The sequence below is a fragment of the Boleophthalmus pectinirostris genome, unplaced genomic scaffold (assembly GCF_026225935.1).
Source record: "Boleophthalmus pectinirostris isolate CB_2022bp ecotype Guang Dong unplaced genomic scaffold, ASM2622593v1 HiC_scaffold_4, whole genome shotgun sequence".
In the NCBI taxonomy this organism is placed as follows: Eukaryota; Metazoa; Chordata; class Actinopteri; order Gobiiformes; family Gobiidae; genus Boleophthalmus; species Boleophthalmus pectinirostris.
The window spans coordinates 28,441,375-28,454,925 of NW_026571353.1; the positions used below are offsets into that span (position 1 = coordinate 28,441,375).

Here is a 13,551-nt window from a genome sequence, read left to right on the forward strand (position 1 = left end):
TCTTCACACACACAATGTCAAGCCGGTGACATAATCAGACCAAATTACAGGTGAATTTTGAGCAATAAAACCACCTGTAATTGAACAAATGAACAATGTTTAAATTTAATGCTATACTGTCGAACATTCCAGGCAATTATCTCTATGGAGACAAGGAGTTGGCAGAGCTTCCACAAGTAAAGTTACATAATGCGTCTTTAAGAAGAAACTGAAGCAACTCTATGCATCGATATAGATAGTAGAATGAATGTGGTCATGTTTTAAACTGTAGTGAGAAGTTAAGAATGAAACCACCACCGAATTAATCCACTTTTTCACACTTGACCATGACTTCATAGGTGGGTGAGAGACAGCTGTGGTTGTTTGGTGCGTTATTCTCGGGGTGTGGTAATGACGCTGGCTTTAACTTTGCAATTACCATGAATCAGCCGCGTTTGGACCTGACACTCTCCTCTGTCTGGAGCTGATAGGCCCTCATTAGCCCGGCTGCTCCCCTCGCCGGGTCCAAGTCAAAAGGAGCTCTGTTTCTAACTCTGCTCCAGGGCCCACCCCCCCACCACACACACAGCCTCCTAGGTGCACCTGGAACATGACTGAGGGGGTGTAGTGTTGTAGATAGCTTCCCTGACCAGCCAGTCCCTTGTACACTTTGTTTGTATCCAGAATAGAGTAGAACGGGATAATAGAGCTTGAAAAAACTCGAGACGATCCAACCACAACTACTAATTTGTATCACGTGTCTCTCAAACGCGGAAGACATCTCCTCTCCAAAATTCTCGTGTAACATTCAGAACAAAATACAGTATGTAACTTCTTTTACCTTAGAGAAGTAAAAGTTTGGCTTCGATTGTTGATTCTGAGAAAATCCATGCGGCAGAGGTGGGGACAAGCAAGTTGTGACCTGGACTTGAGTCAGACTTGAGTCACTATTTTTAGGACTTGAGACTTGACTTGATAAAATGAACTTGGGAATTGACTTGGGCTTGAAACTCACTGACTTGGGACTTGGCTCGGACTTGAGGCCTGTGACTTGAGAAGACTTGATGCTTCTACTAAAAAAAAAATATGTTTTTAGAATCTACTTTTCTCTTTACAGTTGATACATGTGGTGCTGAATTTTAAAGGAACAAACTGGAACATGTCCCTCCCACTTCTGTTTGTTACTTTGGAAGGAACTGAAGTACTGTGAGATGGTACCTCGAATGTACTACAGTAATATAGAGTACAATACAGTAATATTCATATGGAACTACAAAGAACATGATCCTTCCATTTCCGTGCAGATAAAATAACTCATATTAGCACTCTTAAATCTGAATTCTTTCTGTCATGTAATGACTCACACTCAGATCTTGACAAGACATTTAAAAAGGAAAAATATGCATTTCTTACAACTCTTATATAAATACTCAGATATAAATATACCATGACTTTTTTAGTACAATTTATCTTAAAATTCAAATAAATTGCAAAAATTTAAGATACAATTTGGTTTAATGACTTGAAATGACTTGAAGCTCAAAGCAAACGACTTGGACTTGACTTGGACTTATGGGACAGTGACTCAAGACTCGACTTGGACTTGACTCAGAATTGTGGTCAAACACTTGAGATTTTCTTGAGACTTGCAAAACAAAGACCTTTCCCACCTCTGCCATGCCAACTCAGTCCTTTATGTTGTTTTTTTCCACTTTTTTATAAGCAGCCACGTTTGTTTTTGACGCGAACAGCACATGCGTCTCTCTGATTGGTTAATCCGCCTGTCAATCACATTTTCTGATATGAGGGAGACAGGATACAGCTGTAAGTTTAGTCGAAGCGTGTGGATCTGGCTGGACAGGTGAACCACACACAGTCTCAAAGGTGCACCTGGATCACTGCGGAGGGGGTGTAGTGTTGTAGATAACAGTCTGCAGTCTGGAAATTTGTCAATGGGTTCTGCAGATGTGCTGCACAATCACAACTTAATGCTGCCTGATAATAACGTTAATATTACTTACAGATGTGAATGTAGTGTTTATCTGATCAGTAATCTCAATTTGTTCTGAAGTAATATAATAGGGATCCAGCAGTGGTGAAAGAAGTACTCAATTTTGTTAGTTAAGTAAAAGTACAGATACTGGCGAAGAAAAAAAAGCCTGAGGTAAAGTAAAAGTAGAAATACTGCTTTGCCTGTAACATTCAACAGTATGGTATTAAACTTTTAAGATGCATTTATACAGTTATGGGTGTTTTTATTGCTCAAAAATACCTTTAAAAACATGCCTTCTTACTGTGAATGGGGTCACCTTTTCACAGATCTCACCTGTAAATTGGCACGGTGCATTTCCCACATTTTTCTATGGACTTTGAAAAGTTTAATGCCATACTTCATCTCCTGGCAGACCCTCTACTAGAAATGTTACACAGTGGACCTTTAAGTAAACGTATTGAAGTATCCACTTAGACTTTTTACTCTTTAAGTACATTTTTAAGTGTGTAAATATTTTTGAAAAGATTTTGAGATCTAAAGCTTCAAATGTAGAGATACTGATAAAGATTTGTGCTGAATTTTGTTAAATAGAAACAATTGAATCAGTGTTTTTAAAGTATTTTACAACTTTTACTTCATTACATTCCACCACTGGCGTCTAGACAGAGATTCATTTGGCAAAACTTTTTCAAAACAGGATTTTAATTTAATAATCTCTGTATTGTAATAAAAGACATACGGACCGGTCTGTATTATTGTAGATGTTTGAAATATTAGCACACGTGTTTTTGTTTCTTTTAAAACAGACTCAGATGTTGGATATTATTAAAATAAGCTCCCTCACACAGATTAAGAGCCTTGAATATGATGTGATTGTTAGCTGTGAGTTTTATTCACGCAAAAACATTACTTCTCAAGTCAACACCGTAATGCACTCCTTTCTTTGGGCTGCCAGATCCTAAACTAAAACCAGTCTGCAAACAACCTAAAAGGGCTATAATATGACATGCCTTCTGCAGATGATAGCTAAAGGTTCAGTTGTGATTATTGCTGTTTAGTTGGAGTGGGAAATATGCTGAACAATTACTAATATCGCAATTGTTGTTTTGGAGATTTGCTAAACTAGAATAATTAAGCATAACAACTATAAATAAAATGAAAAGACAGAAATATGTACTGTAAACTAGGGGTGTAACGATATCCGAGTCTCACGATACCGATATCGTCACAGTATGAACCTCATGGTACGATATTTATTGCGATATTTTGTATTATTTTGAGGCTAACAAAACTGTTACTATGCTACTTTTTCCTCTTAAAATGCCTTGAGAAGACTTAACCAAAGAACTAAGATTTAAAAGTGCTTAGAACTGTTATTTCTTTATGTAGTCTACACTGAGATGCAGCAAAGGATCATGGTCTATGTAGTTCTCTGCCTTTTTTTTTTTAGCTATTGCTGCACCATAACTTTTAATTTAAGCAAAGAGACTTGTGATTCGATATATTGTGATGGTCCATGATGTTATTGTGAGAACTTTGACGATACGATATCACGATATTTTGTTGTTCATGGGTGCACTTCCAGCTACATCAACTTTACACTGAAAAATTGTCGCCTCTCTCTCTGTAACTGCTGCAGTGAGCCTCGGCATTTTGGTCTGAAAATATTAACCCGCTCTACATGATCATAGTGTTTATATTTCATTGTTTTATATGTAAATAAACCTCTAACTGCAAGCTTCAGTGAGCTTCATTTGACTGGAGCCGAACGCTATGGGTGACATCACACTCCCTTAGTCCACTTCTTTATACATTCCAGAGAAATTATAACGTCATATTTCTTCCCATTTATTGTTTGTAAGACATTTTAATTGTTGTTAAACTTCTGAATATTGTTATCATCATTACCTTTTTTCATTTAACACTGACCACATCTTGTTTTGTTTGTACAGTCCCGGCCGCTGAGCCCATCGAATACGCACAGTTCCCCTTCTACCTCAACGGGCTCCGGGAGACGCCTGAGTTTGTGGAGGCCATTGAGAGCGTGAGGGCCATCTGCAGTAACTACACCCTCCAGGGCCTGGCCTCCTACCCCAACGGATACCCCTTCCTCTTCTGGGAGCAGTACGTCAGCCTGAGACACTGGCTGCTCCTCTCCATCAGTGTGGTGTTAGCTTGCACCTTCCTGGTCTGTGCGCTGTTCCTGCTCAACCCGTGGACCGCAGGAGTCATTGTAAGTAACACAAGTGAAGTTATGATCGCCTTAAGCAAAAATCATCCTAGAGAAAATGTCCTATATTACGTAAAATTGACTCTTGTGAGCTTTAAGCCATGTTAGAACGTACCTACCTCCTCAAAAATGTACCTGGAGTTGTATTATGTTTCATTTACAAATGTTGAAGTAACCCTTTATTAGGGCTGGATATTTTGCTATATCTCGATATATGATATATATCTCTATCTATACAGGAAAAATAACCCCCCAAAAACTAGTGCAAATGTAGAAACAAAATGCTTCTGCGACATAAAAAAAAAAAAAAATCCTTGTATACAAAAATAATAATTTAATTGTAAAATAAAGGAAGAAATAATACATATTGCTTTCTTTTCATTCAAAAATAAAACGACTCAACCCGACCCAACTAAATTTTACAGCATATAAACCATAACGACTATAGAGCCACATCAGCCCATTTGATATTATAATGTGTTTTATACAGTTTTGCACACATTTGTTTATGTTTTACAGAAACTAAACTTAAAACCACATGGCTCATTTACATAATTATAAGCGCTGAAAAAAACAGCTCGATCCTTGCGCAGGGAGAGTGGGGACGAGCCCAGAGAAGGCAAACAAGTGAAGCAGCAAAATCAGAATTAAATATAAGCATTATATTGATATATACGATATGTCAGAATCCATTTTGTTTTTAAAAATATATCTTGATATATTTTAAATTATGTGTCATGAAAGCTGATCTCAACTGATCCTAGTGAAGTTGTGTGGAGTTTAAAAACACAGTGGAGCACTTCCTGTATTACCATATGAAATCACAAGGTTTCAATTTGAGAAAAGAAACAACAACACAACCCTGGGTATGTTTTTGATGAGGAAACAACATTATAACATCAGAAAATATGGGCCCTTTAAAAAGAAGAATACTGCTTGTTCTAAAATTATGTATAAACCATATGAGAGATTTTTAGATGGTAAGTTCACATTCACTCAAAACTATTCTGACAGTAGTCTGATAAATGTATTTACCAGAGGTGAACTATTGGAGTTGTTCCATGGCTCTTTTACATTTTTATATTGTTTTGACATCTTTATAGACGTCTTTCCTGCTGACAAATATGGCCATTTTCCCAAAAAAATATGATATATGACATATAATCGCTATAACTATTAGCCTCAAAATGCAAAAATATTTTGAGAGTAGAGAGGCATTTCCCTGAGATGCTTTTTTTGCAATTATTGTGCAATTCTGAAGGGAAATAAGGAAAGATTCTTGATATATTTAGTTTTGTATAGTTTCTGTTGCTAACCATTTGTTCAATCATTATTTACATTTTGATTTGTAAATTACATATTTATAAAGTCTGCCTTATATGGTGAAAGCATGCAACATGATCATAGCGATGCAATAGCCAAAATATGAAAAAGTAAACCAAACAGCCATGATAAACCAGATGAGCTGCTGGGTCACTAGGCTACAGTAAATACAACAACCAAACTACAGTTTCAGTATACTTTTAAATAAACGTTAAGGTAAGTAATTGATACTTTGCAGCTGCTTCCATCAATATTCCCTTTCGGTGTGATGCTAACTGTAGGCACTGCTCTGTCTGAGGTTTGTTAGACTTAAATCTGAGGTTTACATAATCTGACCAGAAAGTGCTGGTCTATTCTTAAAAAGTGTCACAGTCACGGATTTTCTTCAAAATTAAACACCTAATTGGACAATAAACATTATTGATCACAGGCTTGTGAAAATGCTTTTTTTCTAAAATTTTTGTGTGTGTTGGTTCACCATTGTAACTGCAGAACGTTCTGTAGAAATACATGTAACACTCCCCCGGCATGATCTCACTGCAAAGTATCATTGCTTGTTTATACAAGAACGCTTGCGGGTAAAAACGACAAAATATTTTTATCGGAAGTGCCTTTCGTTTAGACCAGCGGTGTCAAGCTCAAATTCACACAGGGCCAAAATTAAAAACTTGGATTAAGTCGTACGTGAAATTAAATATTTATTGAAAAATTTCAACAACATCTGCATGTTTTCTCTTCTTTCGCGATATGTAATGTTAATGTACTGTTTTCTTATTAAAATAAATGTTTAATAATAGTTTTGCTTAAACACTGAATCCAGAACAAGCATAATATAAAAATAATACGATTTTAAACAATAATGTTTATAGCCTATCTATCGCGGGCGGGCCAGCTCTAATACATATTTGATATGATCTCGCAGGCCAAATATAATCATATCGTGGGACAAATTTGGCCCCCGGGCCTGAGTTTGACATGTCTGGTCTAGACGGTGACAGCGTTTTTGGGGCTTAAAAATGCAAAAATCTGAAACCACCCTCCAGAACCACCCTCCAGAGTGGAAAAGTTGAATATGCTCCACCGTGGCGTTTCCGTCTACCCTGCCCAAGACACAAAACTGTGGTCAGATCTGCTCACGTCGCATATGCGTTTACGTCACATACATACAGTACACAGAAACAAACATGATTATCACAGCAACACCCGCCTGGCATGCATACCCAATCGAATTCCACACACTTTTGCATCACCATATGCACACAGATTTCCTCCCGAAAACGCTCATCTAAACACCGAATAAAAAGTGAAGACATGACGCCACTTTTGTGTCTTCTGTTCAGATCGTCACTGTATAAACATAGCCTCAAAACACATCTCAAAACCTCCACAACTCCATGAGGTCTGACAACGCAATCAAATCTTAATTAAATTTCTACATTTAACTGTCCTTCACCTTGCGAGCTCACCTCACCAGATGCGTTTCTTAACAATCTCTCTTCCTGGGCTTCCTGCTTTAATGTGTGGTCCCTGCTCAGAGAAGGCACTGCTGCTTGTTATCACAGCCCCAGTCACCAGTGTTTATCTTGGGCTGTTTTGTTAGGGCCAGTCTGTTTAGTCTAGTCCAACACTCCCAGACACCAACCCTGAAATAAATGAGGAGAGGACACAAAGCTGCTCTGGCAACCTTCTCCCTCTCTCCAGCCTATAAAAAGTCATATTTAACTTCGTGCTTCCAACCCTTATAAGCAATAAGAGTTTCCCCGGATACACACAAACAAGCACGGAGCTGACGTGTTTACGTTCAGATATACAGCGGTAATGTGTAAGGTGTGTGTCTTAAACAGCTCTCTGGCTTTATTCACTAGTGGAGAGTATTTTATGACAGGAAAATCCAAGCTACCCCAACCTCAAACCCAGAAAAGTAATTCTCCAATTCATTCTCCAACCAGTTTAATCTGACCAAGTGTTGTTATGATACCAAAATTACAGATTTGATTTCAATAGCAAGGAAAAGAGTTCATATTCTATTCACATTGTGATACCGCAATAGTAATAAGGGCCTGTTTACACAATAACGACAAAATATTTTCTAGGATGTGCCTTTTGTTTAGACGGTGAAGGCGTTTTTGGGGCTTAAAAACGCAAAAATCTGATCCCACCCTCCAGAGTGGAAAAGTTGAATACACTCGGCCGTAGCGTTTCCGTCTACACTGCCCAAGACGTGAAACTCTGGTCAGATCTGCTCACGTCACGTACACGTTTACGTCACATGCATCACCACCAAGCGTCACCACTGAGCCACCTGGATGCATACCCAATCGAATTCCACACACTTTTACATCACCATATGCACACAGATTTCCTCCCGAAAACCCTTGTCTAAACACGGAATAAAAGAGTGAAGATGCGACTCCACTTTTGCGTTTTCTGTGCAGACCGTCATCATATAAACGTAGCCCTAAACACACTTAGTTATATGAACATGGTGTCATTTAAATGTCCTATATTAAGCAAAATTCACTCATGTTACGTTATCAAAAACATACTTGGAGTTGTGTTGTGTTTTATTCGCACATGTTTGAGTAATCCTTTATCCTGGTCATTTAAGACTGATCAGTACAATTACAATCAATTGAAATAGCACAAATAAGTGAGTATTTTTAAAAAGAAACTACTGAAAATATTAAGGTCTCTGGAGTAATGTTGCAGGAGAGTTTTCTCATCTCTTGCTCTGTTGATAGACTGGATAGACTTGTAATGTTTTGAACAGATTATAAGCTATAAGTAATAATAGTTAAACAGTAATTAAACATTTTGGACACTGCATTGGACTGATTTCAAGTCAGAAAAGGATTGATCTGAGTTATTTTGACTAGTTGAGGTTGTCTTGATTGCTCATAATGTTGTCATAATTGCAAGTTTAACAGTTAATGGTTGGTATAAGAGAGAATGTACTAAAGGCATTAAAATACAACAAATTCTCAACCTCCGAAAAAAAATGCTTAAAGTGCTGTATTTTCTTATCTATGTTATAATGTTGTTCCTCTTCAGAAACATACCTGGAGTTGTGTTTTGTTTCGTACACACGTTTAACACACTGCACTAGTCTGCCTACATCTCCAAAGCTCATATTGCTCTTTTCCAACTTCTTCCAACTTTTATTTCTTAAATTAAGTAGAGACTGGCAATTCTAGGGATGAAATTATCCACCTGCAACTTTTCGGGTGCAGGGTCCGTCAAATGCTTTTCAACCATGGAGATGTTATTGCTTTGTCTGGAATGTTTCACAGTGTGGCATTAAACCTTTCTGTCTTCTTGGAGACCAAACCAGACCAACCATTTCTCCATAGCTGGTTCTCAGAGTCTGTACCTGATTTTCAAGGTATTTTTGATCCACTTGTAATTGAACAAATGTAAAATAGATCTGTTTAATGTCATACTGTGGAACATTTCAGGCAGAGCAATGACATATCCATAGAAACACGCAGGTGATGGACCCTCAAACCAAAAAGTTACATAGTGCACATTTAAAAATCAAACAATTCAAGTTATTTTCACAGTTTCCCCTATTATCTGGCATAGCTCCTTGCGTTTCCATTATCTAACAGTGTGTAGAAATACCTCCATCAGGACACACATTATCTGAGAGTTTGCAGCTCTGTTGGACTCACACGAACCCACACGGCACTGCCCACCTCAGACCACTTCAAAGGACCCGGGCCCCATGAAACCGGACACCTGTCAGCTGATAATGGCATTCACTCCCTGCTCCTGTCCTGCCAAAGCCTCTTAACACACTCATACATTCAGCCTATATGAAGGAATGCAGTCAGATGTGGTATTAGAGGGTGATATATTGTTTGTAAGGTAACGGCAAAATAGTTGTTTTGAACAGTGTTTCGCAAACTTTTTTTTCTGGGGACCCATATTTTCAAAGTCCCAAATCTTTGTACCCCAAGTCAATAGACATTATTCGTAAATCACAAAATAAAGGTGGATCTGACCATTATTGAACATGAATGAGGATATTTTATTGTTGACTGAGTGATCGTGTCGCGTAAACAATGAAAAACAGTCATTGAATCAGCAATAAAAGGATCCATAAGTCGCCTATTTGGACATTAAGCCCATTTCTTTTTCTTTTAAATAGCAATATTGGAACAAAATGGTTAATAAAATATTTACAAAAAGATTAGAAATTATACAAACCATGTGTAATTTTCTCAAAACAATGAGATAGGTGGACCTGTCTGCGTTTTTGTCGTCCGGGGTGCAGGAGGAAAGCGCACCACTTAGATCACGCGACCCCAAAAAAATCTCTTGCAACTCAGTCTTTGGGAAACAATGGCTTTGAAGGTATGCAAAATTAGAATATTGAGTATATTTTTAGGAGAAAACGTTGCTGAACACAAAACTTGTAGTGTAATTTTGAGCACTTTTGTATTTATTTATGTTTATTTGTTTGAGATGAGAGTAGCTAGTTTAGTTTAGTTTAGTTTATTTATTTAATGAGACAGGGACAGTGCACAATTGAGTGGTCAGATCCACTCACCCACAGGTTGGTGGTGCGATTCCAGCTCCCACAGATGAACGGTGTCGGTGTGTCCTTGGGCAAGACACTTAACCACCCTCGCCCCCAGTGTCTGTGCACACCGGTGTATGAATGTTTGTGTTAATGGGTGAGTGGGACCTTGATGTAAAGCGCTTTAAGTACCTTAAATGTGGACAAGCGCTATAGAAAAATTTGACCATGACCATTATTTTTGTCAATATTGTCCGCCCAAAGTTACACAGTGCATGTTTAAATCACACTCTGTCTGCCACGCTAACTGTCCTTTTGTTTCTTTGCAGGTGCTGGTGCTGTCTCTGATGACGGTGGAGCTGTTTGGCTTCATGGGGCTGATGGGCATAAAGCTGAGTGCGGTCCCTGTGGTCATCCTCATCGCCTCTGTGGGCATCGGAGTGGAGTTTACAGTCCATGTGGCACTGGTATGCACGCGTTTATGTAATAGTAAAGAATAGCAGATTACCACGTTCCCATAGGAGAATATTAAAGCTTTTGACCATAAAAGGAGAAGGAACAGTGGTCTAATATGTGTAATGACTGCACGATTTGAATGCTGTGAAATGACTACTGTTGCAATATTCAGAAACTAATTGAATTGCAAATTACGTTAAGACTTTCCATCTGAAATACTTTTCTTATTAACATTAAAGGGAAACTGTGAAATGATTTAAATTGTGACCTAATTGTGGTATTGTAGCTGTAGTTTAACCCTGTTTACTAGGGCTGGGTATCATTTAGAAGTTGCTGGTACGATGCATACCTCGATACAAAGATCATGATACGATACATATCTCGATACAGTGATCTTTCGATTCAGAACAATTCAATACGATATATTTCAAATCGATTCGATACAGTTCAATGAATAAAGGCTAAATCATGGCTGTGATACTAAAAGTCTTTGTTAAACTACTTCTTGTGCAAGTTCATATGAAACACACCCATTTTAATCTTCAAAACAGTAAAAATGTCAAATATGTCATATACGAGAGTTTCCTTCCACTAAACAAGCAACAAAACTGTAGCGCTGTAACAAAATAATTCAACAAAATATACCAAAAATATTATTTGTGATATATCGATACAGCAGTCCATGATATTGATACTGTATCATCACATTAAACGGTACGATATATCGATATTTTAATATTTTTGCACACCCCTACTGTTTAGTCTTATGTTTACGTTATGTTGATAGTAAAAGAGTGTTAAGGAGATTACGAATTTACATTATAATTCATGTCAAATTGCAATTCTCAAAATAGTTCTCAAAATGGATTTAAAACGTTTTACATTCTTCAACAAAATGTCCTTATTTAGACTGGCATTATACGTTAAGGAAACCACGGTCTCAGTATAATAAAAACATTTGTAACTCTAACAGAATAGTAATCAAATCTGAGTGTGTACAATATCAATATAAAATGTGCATTTTCAAAAATAAAACCCTTTGAACGTTTGTGTTACAGGCCTTCCTGACTGCCATAGGGGACCGTCACAAGCGAGCGGTGCTGGCCTTGGAGCAGATGTTTGCTCCTGTCCTGGACGGGGCCTTCTCCACACTGTTGGGAGTGCTCATGCTCGCAGGCTCCGAGTTTGACTTCATCGTCAGGTAATACAAAGAAACACATATATGTATATTATTGAGGCGCCATGCAATTACTTTGACTTGCATTCATTTCCTGGAGACTGATCCTAATCTTAACCATAGTCACTACTTGCCAAGCCTTATCCTAAACCCTAACCTTTATCTATTTTATTATTTCTGTTGTGTTGTGTAGATTAAGGCAGTGTTCTCCAACCATTTCTGTCTTAAATACTCCCTATATACTGTCAACAAAAACATTGGCATTGGTTTAAGTTTTGGTATTGTTTTTTTTTACTACAAATGATGGGTAAAAATGGGCAAGGAGGGACTAACCCTAACTTTGAGGTTGCTTTTCTATAAAGTTGCACTATGTAACTTTTGTGGTGGACGGTCTGCCACCTGTTTGTCTCTATGGAGATGGCATTGCTTTGCCTGGATTGGCTTTTAACATATTTATCAATGACCAGTGTTTGTAGTGATCTAAACTACCTTGAGAAACATGCATTCTTACTGTGAAGTAATGTGAAGTTACTGCTCCATAGATCTGGCCTATAACCTATAACCTGTCTCCATGAAGACAGACATGAAAAAAAAGCTCAGTGTCCATGCTTCATGTTTCCTTTACACTCATCGAATTTGCTACCAAGAAAATTATTAATTCCAGTACTGTTTGCAATTTTATATCTGAAATACAGACTCTCAGAAAATTCTAATATCATGAAAAAGTTAAATATTTTTGTCACTCATTTCAGAAAGTCAACACATGTATTATATCAGGTGTCTCCACCCTTTTTCCTCCTGTGAGATACTTTTACAAAATAAAAATGCCACAGACCTACTACTTTTAGTGGTCAGAAGAAATTGAGTGAATAGAAGAGCCACGGCGAGCCTTAGATGAGGAACAGTTAGACGCCCGTAAAACATAAACTATTATAAACCATTTATTAGTGTCCAAAGTTAGGCATCAAAATGATACAAATACAATGGTAACAGGCATTTAATTAATCAAATTTGACTTATTCAGTACAATATGTATAATTTCAGAAATCCCTTGGTGAGCTACTTGGAAGGGGCTGGAGAGCTACTGGTAGATCCCGAGCTACAGGTTGGAGATCCCTGTATTATATAGACTCATGACACATAGAGTGAAGCTTTCAAGACCTTTATTGCTTGACATTTTGATGATTATGGCTTACAGTGAAAACAACCCAAATTCTGCCCCTGCTTAATATTTTTACATCTGCACCCCTGTTTGTGAAGCCCTGTGTTTTTTTTGTTTTTTTTATTGAATGGCGTCGTTGTGGCGTCGTCGTGACCACTGAGCTCATGCTTGGACCTGTATGTCACTGAATCCACCTGAGCTGACCAATCATGCATGAAGGCTCCTCTCTGCCTCTGTCCCTCCTTTCAGGCTACTCTTACACCCGCATCCAGCCTTTCTCTGTACACCTCTGCTTTTTACTTTCTTTCTTTTTTAACAAGAAGCACCATAAACTCTAGACTTCTCTTATTCTTCTACTTTCTATTGACGCTTGACGTTTTAAAGCCAGCTAACTAAGGGACTGGGAGTTGAAGGTCGGATGAGAGAAAGGAGAGAGAGAGGAGAGGAGAAGAAGGAAAGGAGAGGAGAGCAGGAGGAGGGGGGGCATCTGGCTTTTGTAATGTGCTCCAGCTACTTTAACTGTTGTGGCTGGACATTTATATGCAGGGGAGCATTGATGGGGTCCAGAGTAAGTAGTCAATACCAGAATGACAGGACAAGTGGAAATGGAAGCTAACTCGGTGTGGGAGGGTCTGTTGTAATAGTTTTGTAATATGTAATGTTATTTTTTAAAATGTACCTTGATAACACTATCCAGAATTGTAAAAAA

General features: G+C 37.9%; 1 protein-coding gene across 1 annotated transcript in view; it reads left to right on the forward strand.

The window, feature by feature from the left end:
- The window catches only part of ptch1 (patched 1), a 132,865-nt gene that overhangs the window by 104,849 nt on the left and 14,465 nt on the right, over positions 1–13,551 (forward strand). Inside the window, exons 18-20 of the mRNA XM_055161805.1 lie at positions 3,925–4,205; positions 10,377–10,514; positions 11,562–11,704. Coding sequence (XP_055017780.1) covers positions 3,925–4,205; positions 10,377–10,514; positions 11,562–11,704 — 562 coding nt within the window. The remainder of the gene's footprint in view (positions 1–3,924; positions 4,206–10,376; positions 10,515–11,561; positions 11,705–13,551) is intronic.